Consider the following 18,557-nt stretch of genomic DNA (forward strand, 5'->3'; position numbering starts at 1 on the left):
TACTTGCATGTGTTAGCAATTCTATTTTGAATTGTTTATATGTATGCAAAAAGAGGTGTACCCAGAACCCCTCCACTCAACCACCTACACAGAAAGACAAACCTGAGGTAGATATATGAAGTATTAATTATTTCTATTTTAAAAATATGTCCTATGGGAGCTGATCATGAGATCTGGGGAGCATTTACATATGATTCCCTTCATAAAATTTTATGAATGGTGTTATAATTTCCATACTTCAAGGTATCACACTAGACACAACTCCATTTAGGTACTTACTATTTCCTCAGTAGCTCTTCAGTGAATATCTCCTATGTATCAGTCACTGTGCTAGGCATTAGGGATACAACAGTGTGTCCGAAAAGCAAGCTCTTGCCCCTCAGCAGCTTACATTATAGAAGATATATAGACTCAAATCATATACAGTGCTTAATTAACTATTTACAATTTGTAATTATATCTATGAAGAAAGTGACTAAAATTAAGTATAAACAGATTTATTCAGTTTAGTTCAGTCGCTCAGTTGTGTCCGACTCTGCGACCCCATGGACTGTAGCACCCCACGCTTCCCTGTCCATCACCAACTCCTGGAGCCTGCTCAAACTCATGTCCACCTAGTTGGTGATGCCATTCAACCACTTCATCCTCTGTCATTCCCTTCTCCTCCTGCCTTCAATCTTTCCCAGCATCAGGGTCTTTTCCAAAGAGTCAGTTCTTCGCATCAGGTGGCCAAAGTATTGGAGTTTCAGCTTCAGCATTAGTGCTTCCAATGAATATTCAGGACTGATCTCCTTTAGGATGGACTGATTGGATCTCCTTGCAGTCCAAGGGACTCTCAAGAGTCTTCTCCAACACCATATTTCAAAAGCATCAATTCTTCGGCACTTAGCTTTCTTTATAGTCCAACTCTCACATCCATACATGACTACTGGAAAAACCATAGCTTTGACTAGACGGACCTTCGTTGACAAAGTAATGTCTCTGGTTTTTAATATGCTATCTAGGTTGGTCATAGCTTTTCTTCCAAGGAGCAAATGTCTTTTAATTTCATGGCTGCAGTCACCATTTGCAGTGATTTTGGAGCCCCCCAAAATAAAGTCTCTCACTGTTTCCATTGTTTCCCCATCTATCTGCCATGAAACAATGGGACCAGATGCCATGATCTTCATTTTTTGAAATTTGAGTTTTGTGCTTCAAATTTTGTAGCAATTCAAGATAGTCCAATATCTATTTGCAATGGTTAGCCAATCCAATTCAGAACATTCTTATTCTTTTATAAAGAAAAGAAAAGAAAAACAGTCTATCTTGAAATTGCTTGTAATTAACTTGATCTGAGAAATGTAGGTCTGTTAACTCCTTTTATTTTTCAGGGTTTTCGGAGCTGCCATACTTCTTACCTCTACCCTGAATATGCTAATCCCATCAGCAGCCAGAGTGCATTATGGGTGTGTCATCTTTGTTAGGATACTGCAGGGACTTGTTGAGGTATGGAACTACAGGATGACAGCATTTTAAGGTTGGCATGCTAATAAGAATCAGAAGATTATCTTTGTTTTGACCTACAAATATATATTGTATTAGGTTGTGTCTACACAGTACTAAAAAAATTGGAAAAGTTAGAAACCAGATATCTTTAAATGATGACAAACTACCACTGTGACTGTTTACCCCCACTTCTCTGAAACTGAGTGATGATGAAGTGTTTAGTGAATGACATAAAAAAAAAAAAAAGAACAGGCATTTTTGTTACTGTGCTGTGATAAAAATTTTGAGTCCATCCTCTGAATTAATATGTTTGGAGAGTTTTATAACAAGTCCCTGTTGGCTTTACATCATGATCTGAATTTTCACTAAAAATCCCCATTTCACTGAATGTATTCTTTGGGCATCAACTCTAATGATTGACTTTTGCTCCATCAACCTGTAGTCTTTGGAGGAATATCATTTAAAAACTTGAGAATGGCATACTTATTGCCCTTTCTCTTTCCGTGAAATACAGTGGGAATAATAGATAAGTCAGATAAAGTATTAAGGCACTGAAAACAGTTTCTTGTCTTTCCAAAAAGAAAGAAAAAAATGATAGGATCAAAGCAATAGAAAAAAGAATACTTTAAAGATTTTAAGTTTTAGACACTAATTTCAGGAAGTATAATAACCTTCAAGGATCTAAGCTGCACCTTCTTCTGTAGGGGGTTCGTTTTATTTGGGAGTCACTAAGTTTAACCCCTTACAAAAATGTCTCTCAAATTGTTCAGAATTGCAGATGAACTGAATAATAGAGGATCTTTTCTTTGGCCTTAATCAGAAGAAAACTGAGGTAGAAGGAAGTCTTGAAGAGTGGGAATAATTTGAACAAGTGACTAAAAAGAGGTCATGTCTTACCTGGTCTGGGCTGAAAGTTTTTAAAATGGAATTTTATGGAATCAGCAAAGAAAGGCCCTCACATGGCAACTGGGGACCCTGTGCCCATTCTAAGAAAACAGCATCACATCAGAGAAGTGAATGTACTTATTTTTCTACGATCCAAGATTCTAAACAGTGCTGATATATCTTCTCCTACCACAGGGTGTCACCTACCCAGCATGTCATGGAATATGGAGCAAATGGGCTCCCCCTTTAGAGAGGAGTCGATTGGCAACCACCTCCTTTTGTGGTGAGTGTTATGTGCAGATAAAGTTATGTGCATAAAAGCTTAGGAACAACTTTTGTAAGAATTGAAAGTTGGTAAAACTCACCTGTGAAACCATTTGAGGTGTGTCTGTATGTGTACATGAGAAAAGGTTTTTGATCCACCATTTCAATTTCTCTAATTATTATCAGTCTACTCAAATCTTCTACTCCCTCTTACATTTTGTATTTTTCTGGGAGTTTATTCATTTCTTCTGGATTTTCAAATATATTCATTAATTATTTTTATTATAGTTTTTTGAATTTGTTTTTTATTATAGCGTTGTACTATTTTTATATCTCTGACTTGGGTGTGTAGGTTATATTCACTTGTGTAGTCTTGTACTCCTGGATACGTGTTTGAAGTATGTGGATGAGAGTGAATATGCATCCAAGTGTGCAAGCATGTGTTTATAAGATCCAGCCAAGGAAAATGAGATGAAGTCAAGAATTTCTATTGATTTCACTTACCTTTCTCTCATTTTCTCTTCTATTTTAGGTTCCTATGCTGGAGCTGTGATTGCAATGCCTTTAGCTGGCATTCTTGTGCAGTATACTGGCTGGTCTTCCGTATTCTATGTCTATGGTATGTTGCATTTCTGTACAACAGAGTTAAAAGAAATGTGCATAAACTAAAGCAGTGTGATAGATCAATGAATATACTTATGTGTTTACTCATTATTGTTTTTTCATTGATTCTTTTCTTTATAATCTAAGATCAAGGGTAATATTCTATCTCTGTGATTTTCTCTGCAATGTTATTTATTATTTTTAAAAGCAATCACATTGCTGATGGAAATTTTGTAGTGTACAGTATGTATTGCCCTTGATTATGAAAAATTTAAATTAGCTCTTGATTCAAAGCTGATTAAAAGGAAGAAGCTAGGCAGCACCAACTTCTCTTTTTGACTCTTGCTTTCTTGGTCATTTCCCTGATTCTATTTCCTTGAGACTCAATGGGGTAGGAAGCTGAAAGGCCATATTAGTGCTAATGCAAGCATTCAATCTTGTGATGAAATATTAGCAGTCGCTGCAGGGGCAGTACATTTTAGTCCACATTTCCCCAGAATTAAAGAAGATTAAGCCCCCAAGTGGAAATAAAAATGACAGGAAGCCCAGAGTCCAAACTCCCTTTCTGTTCACTTTCTAACTGGAACATGGAATCTTACTTCTTGAAAGTATCCCATAGTCTCTCACTAAGATACACTTTTTTAATAAAGAGGAAAGAAGAAAGATAAGAGATCTGGATTCCAACTGGTGTTGTCACTGATTAATACCAGTTTTGGACATGGGCAGGAGAATCTGAAAGATTAATGAAGTCATGTGGGAGAACAGAAGAGGATTTGACTGCTTCCAGATGTGCTATGATCCATTTTCATTTTGAAATGTTCTCATCAAAGCAAATTCTTATATTTGTAGAATGTTATTAAATATACCTTTAGTGGAGGATCTTATCCTGGTTCAAAAGCCATGGTTGGGTTTTGGATTCATAAATACCCTAAATGGTGAGCTATACATGCAGTTGAACATATTTTTGTTTTCTAGGGAAATTTTTTTAACAGATGTTAATCTATAGCATTTGTTCGATTTTGTTTTAAAGCCCATAATTCAAAGATATTTAAAGCACTTACTTACAAGGTAAATAGTAAATTAGTATGGCCATCCATTAAATTCTCTGATTTTGCCTTAGTCCATTATTTAATTGAAGATGTGATGTGACTTTAAGAATATGAATTTTCCACAAAGGACCCAAGAAAACCTACCTAGTTATTTCAAGTTACATTTCATTTAATACTTATCATTGAATGGCTTTGCCGGTGGCACCGTGGTAAAGAACCCACCTATTAATGCAGGAGACATAGAGATGCAGGTTTGATCCCTGGGTCAGGAAGATCCTCTGTGGAGGGCATGGCAACCCACTCCAGCATTTTTGCCTGGAGAATCTCACAGACAGCGGAGCCTGGTGGGCTACAGTCCATAGGGTTGCAGAGAGGTACACAGTGACTGAAGTGACTTAACACATATGCACAATCTGAAAATATCAATATAATAGTACTTGCTTACTTGCTGTACATAACAAAAGATTGGTCTTTGAGCCACATATTCAATATTCATATTTTAAAAATTAATGAGATAAGACCCATATGGCAGCTCAAGTTTTAAAAAGATAATGCATATACAGCAATTAGCTGAGTGTCTAGCACTTCAGATGTATTCAGTTAGTGGAATTATAATTATTACTCAATTACAAGAGTTCTCATTTATTGAGTGCTTATCTTGTGCCATCCACTATGCTAGTTTCTTTATGTATTGCCTCCTTTAACTTCTGTTTGCAAAAATCTTATTAAAAAATGAATTATCTCCTTTGGTAGTAGAGATTTTCAGAGATTTAGTCACTGATTAGAAGATGTAGCTAATGAGTGACACAGCCGTGATTTGAATATGGGAAAACCATATTCCACAACCACTACACTCTACCAAATTGTCACACACCATCTAATTCCAAATTGTGTTTGCTGTCACATTCAATAATTAAAAAGGCACAGTACATCAGAAGTTATGGTATTAAGAAGCACTTAGAGACTGACTAGCCCCCCACCAAAAAAAAACAATACAGTACTATAGTGATCAGGAATTAGATTGTTACCCAGGGGAGAAATAGAACAGTATGAAGAAAAAATGAAATGGCCAGTTGATGAGAATCAGAATACATTATGTGAATTTTTTCTGTTATTAATACTTCAGATTTATATTACACAATAAGGGGATATTTTAATGGTGAAAGTACTAAATAAAGGGATGAAATAGAACTTGCAGTAGCATGTTTATTGTATTGGAATTTATAACTTTCATCTGTCCAAACAATGATCAATAGGCAATAGTATATGCTGTGGTATACAGTCACATAAACTGTTAAATATTACCACATTAATTATAAAAGCCCATTTTTCATGTACAATATCTATTCAGGCTAAAATATTCTTCTGAAAATTGAAAGTGAAAGTCGCTCAGTTGTGTCCAACTCTTTGCAACCCCATAGACTAGTCCATGGACTTCTCCAGGCCAGAATACTGGAGTGGGTAGCCTTTCCCTTCTCCAGGGGATCTTCCCAACCCAAGGATCGATCCCAGATCTGCCACATTGCCGGCAGATTCTTTACCAGCTGAATCACAAGGGAAGCCCACCAATACTGGAGTGGATAGCCTATCCCTTCTCCAGGAAATCTTCCCAACCCAGGAAATGACCTGGGGTCTCCTGCATTGCGGGCCAATTCTTTACCAACTGAGCTATGAGAGAAGCCCAAGAATATTCTTCTAGATTTTATTTAATAGTCTATTTACTAGATCTGGGAATTCCATGGACAGAGGAGCCTAGTGGGCTATCACCTAGGGGGTCACAAAGAGTCGGACACGAATGAGCGACTAAACACACACACATTACTAGATATGGAAGTGCTAACAGGAGAGCGGAAAAAGCATTCCTTTTCCCTGGAAATGCAGACCACTACCCACATTAAATACAGACACAAATAAAAAGATTTACTCCCAGCAAAATTTTTTGAGGACAGGAATTTTCTCTTGTTTATCATATTTCTCTCATTCAGCAGAGTACCCGGAAAAGTAACTGTTCAGTAAATATTTGTTGAATGTACGAACACGTTCCAAACTATACCATTCAGTAATTATTTATTGTGAGTTTCCTGTGTTTCAGCATTGTTTAACAGTGACAAAGATTAAACTACAGCACCAGTCTTCAGATTGAATGAAGTCTAGTGACAAAAGACAAGTAGAGATGGCTAGATTCATTTGGAGAAACATAAGCTCAAATTCACATTTTATAATCCTGTCACAAGATTACTGTAGTTTTGTCCCAGCTACTGACTGTTAAATGGAAATAGTTAGGGAAGTATGCCTTTCCTTGACTTCCTCCTTTTGAACTCTTACTTTCAGGAAGCTTTGGAATGATCTGGTACATGTTTTGGCTTTTGGTGTCCTACGAGAGTCCTGCAAAGCATCCTACTATTACAGATGAAGAACGTAGGTACATAGAAGAAAGCATTGGAGAGAGTGCAAATCTTTTAGGTGCAATGGAAGTAAGAACTTTATTATGGTGTATATTCCTATTCTTGTTCTCCATCTCACCTCTCTTCGGCCAAGCAGATTATTTTATGTGTCCCTATTCAGCAAAACTAATTTGGTATCAGTCATGATTGCTTTTTTTTTTTTTTTAACTCCATGCATATTCCCTGACTTGGAAATGATTGCTCCTTCTTCCATCTATGATTTCTTTTTTTCTTTAACTTTTCTTAAGCACCTTCAAATTTTAACTGGATTATAGCTATAGCACTGTAGCTGTAAACCTCAGTAAATTTTTAAAAATAGCTCAACATAGCTAATTGAAACAAAATTCAACCAATATTTGTTAAATTTAGATTACAGGAAATGTCAAATCACCTAACACAGTCATGAAAGGAGATATTTTTATTCATTGAATATTCTAAATCTAAGTTTTATACATGTATATTTCTACATAATTTAGTAAATACTAAAACATTAGCATGCCAACCATAGGTAGCTAATCTGAAAAATATTCTTAATATAACATAACCCTTTTATTGATAAAATGTTACCGTTTTTAGGATTATCATATGAAGATCAAGTGTTATAATGTTGTAAAGCCTTTTTCTGATTATAATTTAGTTTCCTGGGCAGGATTTGCTGACAGAGAAAGAAATGCAGTTCTATGTCAGTAATACAAATATTTTTGGACACATATTAATATATCATAAATAGCAACTAATGAATACCCATCTGATGCTATAAAAATAAAATAAAACCCTTAAGCAAAAATATTGTAGACAGTTTTAGTAATTCAAGAGCTAATCAACTCAATTTCTTTGTGCTAAGAGTTGAAAGTTACGGTGCATTTGTTGAGGAACCAGTATCTCTTATGCATTATGCTTCCCCCTAATTTCAACTGTATTTGATTTTAGCTCTGATTCTCTGCTTCGTTTGTTAGGGAACACCTGTCCTTGGCATCTCATTCTAGGAAAAAAGGTCTGTCACCCATTGTTGCTGAGGGCATCTTGGCCTTTAATGAATAAGAAAATGCCATATTGGGTAACATTCGAAATTAAGCCAGTACTTTAAAAAAAATCTTACATTGTAGTTGTTCCATTAGCTAAATAGACTGGCATTAAAACGCTCCCCTTCCTGTTTTCTTCTGTAAATAGACTGATAATGTTTTTCTGATGGTAGCTACTCAAGAAACAAGTGACGATGTGGGGTTGGGTTCAGTGCTTAGCTTCAAGTTCTGGTCCAAAATATTCTGATTAATCCATATCATCATTGATAAAATATGCTTCTTTTATTTACCAGTTCTTGAGAGATTGTGTGTTGAGGTGAGGTATATATATTTTTAAAACAGGAAGAAATTTTGTCTAAGTGAAAACCAATTTCTGGAAATGACTCAAAAGAGAATAATCGGTAGATTGATAAAATAGTATGACCCAGAGGGATGGGATGGGGAGGGAGGTGGGAGGGGGGTCCAGGAAGGGGAACACATGTAAACCCATGGCTGATTCATGTCAATGTATGGCAAAAACTACTACAATATTGTAAAGTAATTAGCCCCCAACTAAAATAAATAAATTTATTTTTTAAAAAAATAGTATAGGTAAGCTCAAACTCCCCATTTCTTAGACTTTACTATTTTTCTAAACACAATATTTTACTTCTTACTGATTTTTATTTTTTTACTTTCCTGAAGTAAATTTAAAAATGAGATCAAGTGGGAATAGGACTTGTATTTTAGTTATTTTGAACTTTTTATTGTGATCAAGTTCAACATGTAAGAGAAAGAATAAGTAACAGGAATATCCATATATCGACTGCATAGAAACAAAAGTTTTTAACATCTTGCCTTATTTATTTCACTTTTCTTTTTGTTGAACAATTTTAAAGTAAATGAGATATCATAATATTTTACCCACAAATACATGCTTCTCTAGAAAAATAATATTCTCCTTTATAATCTAAGTACTATCATCATACCTAACACAACTAAAAGTAATTCTCTAACATTATCCAATACTAGATCATACTGAAATTTCAGATGCCCAGTTCAATCCTAATATCTAGTCAATACTCATGACTTTTGAAGCCATTGTTTGTGGAGTTTGGATCAAATTTAGGATCACATATTGTAGTTGATTCTTATGTCTTTTAAATCTGTTATTTTTCTCTACAAAATAATTAAATATGCAAACAGAAAAACGTACATAAGAAAATAGTTTGCTGAATTTTTATAAACTAAACACACCTATGAAGCAAACAACCAGTTCAGTAAATAGAATGTTATCAAAATATCCTAAGTCCCCCTACAGCCACCAACAATTTTTTAAGAGAGATGACTAGACACTTTCTCTTACATTTGCAGAAGTGCTTTGTGGTCTGAAGAAAAAGTACTTAATGAAGATGATCCTGATATAAATTAAAAACAACACCTTCTCGGCAAGAAAAATATTTTCTTCTTAAAATCTTCTGAAGTTATTACTTATTAAAATACAATGCTATAATAGACGTTCCTGTATTTGGTTATCTTTATTATCTTTGAAATAAGTATATTCATCTGGCACCATTTTTCTAGAACTTATCGGGAAAAAATTCTTTTAAACTTGCACTTTTTGAATCCATCTATGATGATGTCACTAGAAACTTTTATCTAAAGCCAAAATACTCACTATTTAGTATTAGGACAGGTTTTGTTTTTTGATTTGTTCCCTGTGATCACCACAATGTATCCTCCTGCTATATCGCTTTAAAGTGATCTGCAAAAAGTTTCATTAGATTCACAACCACTACTAGTAATTATGAGGCTCTACACCCAGCAATAATGACTAAATCTTGTAAAAAACTGTTTGCCACCTCTTTAACTAACTTATCAGGTTGAGACTCCAAGACAGGGCTTCCCTGGTGGCTCAGAGGGAAAAAGAATTCACCTGCCAATGCAGGAGACACGGATTTGATCCCTGATCTGGGAAGATCCTGCGTGCTGGGAAGCAACTAAGCTCATACTCCTCACTAAAAGAAGCCATCTCAATGAGAAGCCTGCGCACTACATCGAGAGAGTAGCCCCTACTCGTCACAACTAGAGAAAAGAAGACCCAGCACAGCCTAAATAAACAAATAATATGAAAATAAATAAAGCCAAAATAAATAAATAATACTAAAAAAAAACCCAAACTAGTGATAAACATTTATATTAGGCTATTGTTCCTTCACCAAAGAGTGTTTTGGTGTTCAAAATAAAGAATCGAGAAAGTGTTTGGAACTATGAGAGATTTTTTAAGGTCTAAAAATATTAGTCTTGAGGGAAGATAATTGCTTTGTATTTGGGCATACACAGCATCTTTAAATATACCAGGTGTAATTTTTTAATGAGTGTCATAAGCAAAGCCAATCATATTTAAGTTAATTTTGAATGTCTTGCATATCTTAAATAGCTAGTTATGGTGTGCTGGGTGGCCAAATGCTTAACCCAGATGTATACCACATACATTTTAAAGAATCTTGTACTCCAGTGTCACGGAGTTTATACTGATATCCACTGGCTACCAAGAGAATTTGTAGTTAGGTAATGTTGTCATTAACTTTTGATGGGGTCTAGAATACTGCACATTTTTCTTATTTTTCTTCTCCTTACTGCATTGAATTTTCAACATTTTATATAAAATATGTCAGATACCAACAAGGTCATTGATTTGGCAGCGAGTTTTAGCTGAGGCCTGATCTATCACTGCCAAAACAAAATAAAACACATCTTGGAAACTAGGGTCTATGCATTTGGAATTACTTTTTGAGAAAAATAGAATCTTATATATTTCTAAAACTGAAACAATTTAATCAGAAGGAGAACCGTATCTTCTTTTCTTCTTCCAACAATTATTTATGCAGCTAAGATTAACTGGACTGTTGCAATTAACGACTCACTACCTCCTGCCTATCTCCTACTCATCTTCAGCATACACATTCTAAAAATGCAAAGTATCTGTGATTCTCATTTAAGTTAGGAAATATTTAAAATGATCAGAATGGCTCTTTTTCTTGAATTTCAGAAATTCAAGACTCCATGGAGAAAATTTTTTACATCTATGCCAGTCTATGCAATAATTGTTGCAAACTTCTGCAGAAGCTGGACTTTTTATTTATTGCTTATTAGTCAGCCAGCATATTTTGAGGAAGTCTTTGGATTTGAAATCAGCAAGGTATGTAAAAATTATCCTTCTTTAAATAGAGCATCACTTTTGTACTTTAGTGACTAATAAGTTCCTTTGCCAATATTTTATCTCCTAGATTTTATCTTGAAAATTAGAATTACAAATGAATTCTAGTAAACAAAGACTAAGTTAGGCATCTGAGTGCCTACTATATTTAAATGCCTGCTAAAAACTGTTGCTGGGATATAAACAAAACAGACTTCGTCTTTGCCCTCACAGAGTTTACCTCTTGGTTGGGACGGGCAACAACATAGCCTTTTTCTTGTAAACAAGCATAATTCCCTTTAAGTTTCAGGTCAAAAGCAATACATCAGTGAACAAAAACAATATTTCATTTAAATGGAATTGTATTTATATAATTATCAATCTAACTCTGCTTTGACACCCTCAGAAATCTGTCTGGCTAAAAGATTTGAGGATAGCAAAAGATATCTGAAAACATTCTTGTATGTTATTTATCCAGTTTAATCATTTGGCAAGCATTTGTTGAACATGATATGTGAAGATTTATGTGTTATATTGAGAAATAAAAATGTGGTTCCTCAAGTGTTCACAGCTTGGTGGTGTAGACAAAAATAAAACATTTCCAACTATAGTACAGCATGCTCAATGCTACAGACATTTATTTGTAGGTATGAAAATATAATCATTTTAATATTCTTGTAAGGATTAAATGAACATAAAATACTACAATATATTGAAATTTACAAGGTCTTCTCATATTCATGAATAACCTGTATGGTCAACCAACTGAATAACTATCATCACTTCTATTGAAGTGATGGAGAAACAGAAGCTAGGGAAAGTATTTAAATTATCAAAGGCCAAGCTAACAATTAGCGACAGAATTAAGTTTAAGCCCTTCGATTTATGTTTCAGTTCCCTTTACTATGCCATTCAAATTCAGGAAAACCAAAATTCATTTAAACATGAAGCAAATATTTGCTCAATGCCATCTCTATGCCAAGTGCTTTGCTGAATACATTTGTCTGCATTGGCCATGGACTTCTCTTCATGTCATTACATAAGTCCAGCTGGGCTCGCTATTCATATTATGCCTCTTTGAATGACTATCTGAGACCTGAAACTGAAGAAAACCCGAGTTTAGGAATAGCTATTCTAAGAGCTCTTTTGTAATCCCTGTTTCTAAGGAAACCACTTCCTCCATGCCTGAGAAGAATGACTGCTTTAGACAGGGCTCTTCTCTCTGGAGCTGATCAAACATTGCAGGGTAGCCTTTAGGAGCTCTGAGAGGTGTTATAGTTCTCAACAAAGGCTGCTGGAGGTGTGAGTCCATTTTCACAATCTAGGACAAGTATGACACTGAGAGGCTATTAATAAAGTCAGGTCTCATCGGGGAGAGTGAGAGAGCCAACTGATGTTAATGAAACTGTGTGGTAACCCTTAGCTCCAATTAACGGAAAATGCCTGAGTAAACGATATTTTGCAAAACCTAAATATAATCACCATATATGTGGATCTAATTCACTTATTATATTTTCATTACAATTTTGATAAATTCTACATATACAAATCGACCTGAAGATTTTGATTATACTGGTTTAAAAAAATTACTGACTTATTTAAAATATGTGAAAAGGAGGTGATGGAGGCAATAAAATATGAGATTTGGATCCAGGCTGACATGGTCCTAAATCCAAGCTCCGCAAGAGAGTATTGATACATAACCTTGGTCCTGTTCTTGAATAATTGTCCCCTCAGTTTTCTGACCTATAAATAACAGTATTAAGATTGTCTTTCACCACAGTGCATTAAGTAGAGTTCCCTGTGCTATAGAGTAACACAATATTGTAAAGCAACTATACCCCAATAAAAATTAATTTTAAAAAAAGACCATGCTTCAGAAGTGCAGGAAAATTTAAGTGAACTAAAGTATTTATACAGAGGATTGTTTTAATCAACCTTAGTTAAACTGAGTATCCTACAGATAAAACCATAAATGCAATGACTTTTTCATGTGTATGTATACATACACACACTGACACACACATACAGAGTCTCAGCCTATACTCATGTATGAAACTTCTCAACCTCTTGAGAATGACATGATCCTTTTAAGTCATAGTTTCTTCATCATTGCAATGAAGATAATAATATTAAAAGTTTCTGTCTGGAGTGAAAGAAAGAATAAAATTGCTTGGATATTTAAGGTATGTTAGAGTCATTTAATATCTCAATTAGTCATTAATCATCCCAAGTCCATGGTCATGACACCATAGTATACAGCACTGTAAAATAAAACAGAATCTTTTCTTAATCCTTCAGTAATCTAGTTTGGAAGAGCACATTTATACAAATAATGAACATTTATCTAGTATTTACCATTTTCTAGGAATTGTTCTTCAAAGTATACTTAGTAAAACTCTTCCTTATATATTTATATATATGAAATTTACTAAGTCCATATGTGTGGTAATACACAATTAAAATGCATTTTATTCACAATTTCTGCCCCCATCATGCCCAGAGGATGGTGTTTTACACATAATTGTTGATCAAAAAATTGTATGTTGAATTGATGATGGCAGATTAGGTTTTAGATTGGGCCATTTAGTATGAAATTAGTTCAGAAACTATGTGTGCTATGTGACAGTGTAACCAAATATTGGTATTTGACATGGAAAATGCCTAAAACTGAGAATTGATCTGTATTTTTTGAGCTCTTAATCTATAGAAACTAAATATAACACTCACAAGAGATATGTATTTAACATGCAATTAAGGAAAAGACCCTGATGATAGGAAGGATTGAGGGCAGGAGGAGAAGGCGACAACAGAGAATGAGATGGTTGGATGGCATCACCCACTCGATGGACATGAGTTTGTGTAAACTCCGGGAGTTGGTGATGGACAGGGAGGCCTGGTGTGCTGCGATTCATGGGGTTGCAAAGAGTCGGACACGACTGAGCAACTGAACTGAACTGAAGGTTTTATCTTCATTATGAATTAAAAACAAATTTTAAAATAGTCTCTTCAAGCTTTGTCAAATGTATTTCTCTTCTCTGTTTCTGTCCCTCTTTCTCTTTTCCTCTGTTGCTAATGATGAATTTCTACAAACATATTTAGGACTATAAAATAGGCACATGAATGTGAATCATTCTGTGATAAAATTCAGGATAGTTTACTCAGAAACTCAAGATTTATAGCAGAAAAGAAGTGTTATCTTCTAGAAGAGAAAAAAGAATCAAAGTAAATTTACTAAGTTTTTCGTATTTATTCTGTGGAAGTTACTGCTTACTCTGAGAATGAGTAAGTGGTCATTTACAGACAGTAGTTTTTCCTTCCTTTGTCCATAAAGAGCTTATGAGACCATTAAATTGCCCACATTATTTATTTCTCTCCTTTTTGTTTTTCTCCTTCTGTATTTCTCTCCTTTTTGTTTTTCATCAGGTTGGTATGCTATCTGCTGTGCCACACTTAGTAATGACAATTATTGTACCTATTGGAGGGCAGATTGCAGATTTTCTAAGAAGCAAGCAAATTCTTTCAACTACTACAGTAAGGAAGATCATGAACTGTGGTGGTAAGTACGTAAAGTGATGTTAAGAACATGTTTTTACTTCACAAAGTTCGAATCGACATGAATCAACTTTTTCTATACATATCACATATGCTATTAAATTTGTACCTTCAATGTTCATTCAGAATCATTCTCCCATCTTCATGTATTCATAACTTCTAGTTTTAGATAATTGCATAACTAACGGGACCCTCCCCACTATTGAAACTTAAGGTTGTTTTTGTTGTTTTTCTTAAAACACAAAGAAGACTTCACTAACTTCTGTGAATAAATTGCTGTTGTTATTATTTTGAAGATAGAATCCCTGAAGTGTTTGGCTAGGTCAAATAAGGATGATCATTTTTAATAGTTTTGACTGACTGGAAACATTTACATCAATTTCTGAGGTATTTTCATGTGTCTGTTTCTGAAGGTTTTGGCATGGAGGCAACGCTGCTTCTGGTTGTTGGTTATTCTCACACTAGAGGGGTAGCAATCTCATTCCTGGTACTTGCAGTAGGATTCAGTGGATTTGCTATTTCTGGTAAGATTTTTTTTTTAAATGTACTTGTAACATTCTGATTTTTGCTAGTGATAAAAAGAAATTTATATTCTACTTTCCTCTTTAACATTTTGACTGTTGAGAAAGTTTACTCAACATATTTCCACTAGAAAATAGCAACGATGAAAGTAGCTCAGATGGTAAAGCATCTGCCTGCAATGCAGGAGACCTGGGTTCGGTCTCTGGGTTGGGAAGATCCCCTGGAGAAGGAAATGGCAACCCACGCCAGGGTTCTTGCCTGGAGAATTCCATGGACAGAGGAGCCTAGTGGGCTATTGTCTATGGAGTCGCAAAGAGTCGGACATGACTGAGCAACTAACACATTGGGATTTGTTACTATTCACTACTTACTTACCCCATGCTTATCATTTTTTTTTAAATGAGCGTCTCCTCTACTCTGTGGAGTAAATATCACATGTTAAGTATTGGATAACAAATCATACCTCTTTCTATTCTCATTATATCCCTGAGCTAAATTATAAAAATAGTTATTAAGGACATGCTATGAACCTGGTGTCTTTTAAGGAGGTTGGTGAGGGTGGTGGAGGATATTCTGTAGTCACCTACTTCTGCAAGGTTTGGGATTCTCTGAGTCACATCTTCCATGTGTATTTCAGGTTTCAATGTCAACCACTTGGATATTGCTCCAAGATATGCCAGTATCTTAATGGGCATTTCGAATGGTGTTGGCACATTGTCAGGAATGGTTTGCCCTATTATTGTTGGTGCAATGACAAAGAATAAGGTAAGACAGAGCAAAAGAGATGTTCATTTGTAGAATATTCTCTCTCATGATTGGGAAAAGCATTTGTATGTTCTCTTTGGCATTCTGCTTGTGGTCCAGTCACCACACCTCTGAGTGGGGGAGATAACTGAGGCTCAGAAGAGAATCTCTTTCAGAACCCTGAGGGAGCCTGCTTCTCCAACCAATAAAGATTATACTTTCAACACCTTCTAATATTTCTGGTATCCCTGGGGTGGCAAAACAACAATATCCTAGCTCATTTGAATAGACAAATGGAAATCTTCTCAACTTTATTTGTAAACATCAATTTAAACTTCTCTGTAGTAATTGATAGATGAATATTATTATCAGTATTTGTCTTTATAGGTATAGTTTCTAAATTAGGGCTTCTATGGTGGCAAGAATGTTGTTATCAGTATTTGTTTTTATAAGTAGACCTTTTAAATGATGGTTTACCAAAAGGAAATAAAAGAAGTGGGAGAAAAAACTAAGTAACTCAATGGAATTGAAAGAGAGATTATGAATATTTAAAAAATTAGCAGACCATAAATATCTTTGAAGTTCTATTTCAGAACTTTAGATTAAAAAGCTTTAAATAATGAAAGTCACAGTATTATAGAACCTTTCTCTCACAGTGTTTGTTTAATATAATCAGAACAAGGGTTTCCCCTGAAGATAGCATTTTAGGAAACGCCTGATGGTGGAACATTCAGAGAAGATGTTAGGCTTTTCAAACCCAGGGAGTTTGTTCTCACAGTGCCACTTTCTGTCACTGCAGTCACGTGAAGAGTGGCAGTATGTCTTCCTGATCGCTGCCCTAGTCCACTATGGTGGAGTTATATTTTATGCAATATTCGCCTCAGGAGAGAAGCAACCCTGGGCAGATCCTGAGGAAACAAGTGAAGAGAAATGTGGATTTATCCATGAAGATGAGCTTGATGAAGAAACAGGGGACATTACTCAAAATTATATAAATTATGGTACCGCTAAGTCTTACGGTGCCACAACACAGGCCAATGGAGGTTGGCCTAATGGTTGGGAAAAGAAAGAGGAATTTGTACAAGAAGAAGTACAAGACTCATACAACTATAAGGACCGAGATGATTATTCATAACAAAGCTAATTGCTGGATTTATTTTTAGTGTTTGTGATTAAATTAATTGTGATTGCACAAAAATTTTAAAAGATGTGGTGTAAACACGTACACATATCAACCAGGCAAGTCTTGCTGTAAAAATGAAATCAAAAGAAACTCATGAAGTTACCATCAAGTGCAATCTACAGAAGTTGTGAAATTCCATCATTTCCATTCAAGTCATCCATTCCTGCATTTGTGATTTAAAGGTTGACTGGTCCAAATTGTAGAAGCAAGTAGTTACTCATTAGATTCATATGAGTTAAAACTCATCACCATTTAATAAAGCACAACTAAAACAGTTGGCACATCCCATCCTACAAAGGTTAGGAAGCCAAACCTACTTGGTCATGCAAAATGCACTTACATATTTGTTACACTGTATTGCAAGATATCATGCAGAAGTCCTGTTAAAAAAAGATAAAGTTGTCATGTTGGATGCATCAGATGTTGGCGACATTTATTGAGTATAAATCACAGAGTTGAGATATCTCTCATGTAGAGAAGAATGTTGTGGGCTAGCAACTAGCAAGGTGTACTAAATAATTATTGTTATTACACAATGTAGACTATTTTGTTGATTCTCAAGAGGAATATCTTGCAGTGTTTCATATGAAATGCTTGGGCACAAACACTTTTATCTGTGAAAAAGAAGTTGTAGAGTGAGGGGTATGCTTCATGTTCTTCCATTCATTTACCTAACAGTATAAAACACTTCACACTTCAATAAAATCTGACTTTTCATGTAGCATATCACATAACTTTTTTGCAAAATTATTAAAAATAAATAGACTTCAATGTATTTTTTATTACAACTTTGTACTGGTTGTAACTTGCATTAGGAAAAAAAAGATGCATACACCATAAAGAATCTAATAAGAAATTTACTATGGAGATATAGCCCTTAAAATGCAATATTAACAGCAAAAGAAATAGACATGATAGAGATATCTTTTTTCCTTACTGATTAAATATATATGAAACTTGTGCCACAGAGCTATATATAATATGAAAAGGTAAACTTAATAGAGATATTGTAAGTAGATGATTTTATTATTTGAATTCCCACTAAAATATTTGTCTTAAATATATAGGACAATAAATTATATTAAAATTATATCTATATATATCTATATATCTTATACATATCCATACACATATACATAATAAATGATCTTCACAAAAAACCAAAAATAGCATACACCTAATGTTGGGTTAGGGGACTGCAATTTCTACTTTCATAGAGTCATAGAATTTTAGATGGGGCAGAGGCATTTTGCTTGTCATTTCTTAATATAACTCAACAGAAATTGCAACATTTGTGTACCGAGCAATAAGTGCAATGCATAAAATTTCCTGTCTGTATATTATCTTCATTTTGCTTGCGGTAGCTGTTCGGGTGGTTGGAATGATTTTCTTCCTTTAAAAAGTTAACATCAGACCTCTTTATAATGTTTGAAAATGACAATGATACATTTCCCAATTCAACTTAAAATATTATTGGTGTGTTTAATTGTCTATTCTGGATATTTGATCTGTTCATTGTATTGTGCTAGTGACTGAAGGCCCTGCTACTGCAAATATAAAACATAAAGTTTGTTTTAAAAACGCAAACCATTCTTGACCTTAAGATAATAAAAATATCTTTTG

The 18,557-nt window shown here is 34.6% G+C and overlaps 1 protein-coding gene across 2 annotated transcripts in view; it reads left to right on the forward strand.

Annotated features, from left to right (window-relative positions):
* Positions 1-17,681, forward strand: part of SLC17A6 (solute carrier family 17 member 6) — a 73,980-nt gene extending 56,299 nt beyond the window's left edge. For both annotated transcript variants that reach the window (XM_081533749.1, XM_081533750.1), the window contains 9 exons: positions 1,371-1,485; positions 2,566-2,653; positions 3,167-3,253; positions 6,618-6,760; positions 10,784-10,933; positions 14,357-14,489; positions 14,899-15,009; positions 15,645-15,772; positions 16,551-17,681. In XM_081533749.1, the coding sequence (XP_081389875.1) occupies positions 1,371-1,485; positions 2,566-2,653; positions 3,167-3,253; positions 6,618-6,760; positions 10,784-10,933; positions 14,357-14,489; positions 14,899-15,009; positions 15,645-15,772; positions 16,551-16,886 (1,291 nt within the window). In that variant the 3' untranslated portion in view covers positions 16,887-17,681. The remainder of the gene's footprint in view (positions 1-1,370; positions 1,486-2,565; positions 2,654-3,166; positions 3,254-6,617; positions 6,761-10,783; positions 10,934-14,356; positions 14,490-14,898; positions 15,010-15,644; positions 15,773-16,550) is intronic.
* The last annotated feature ends 876 nt before the right edge of the window (positions 17,682-18,557 follow it).

This window comes from Giraffa tippelskirchi, chromosome 10 (assembly GCF_054371585.1).
Source record: "Giraffa tippelskirchi isolate mGirTip1 chromosome 10, T2T-mGirTip1v1.2.pri, whole genome shotgun sequence".
In the NCBI taxonomy this organism is placed as follows: Eukaryota; Metazoa; Chordata; class Mammalia; order Artiodactyla; family Giraffidae; genus Giraffa; species Giraffa tippelskirchi.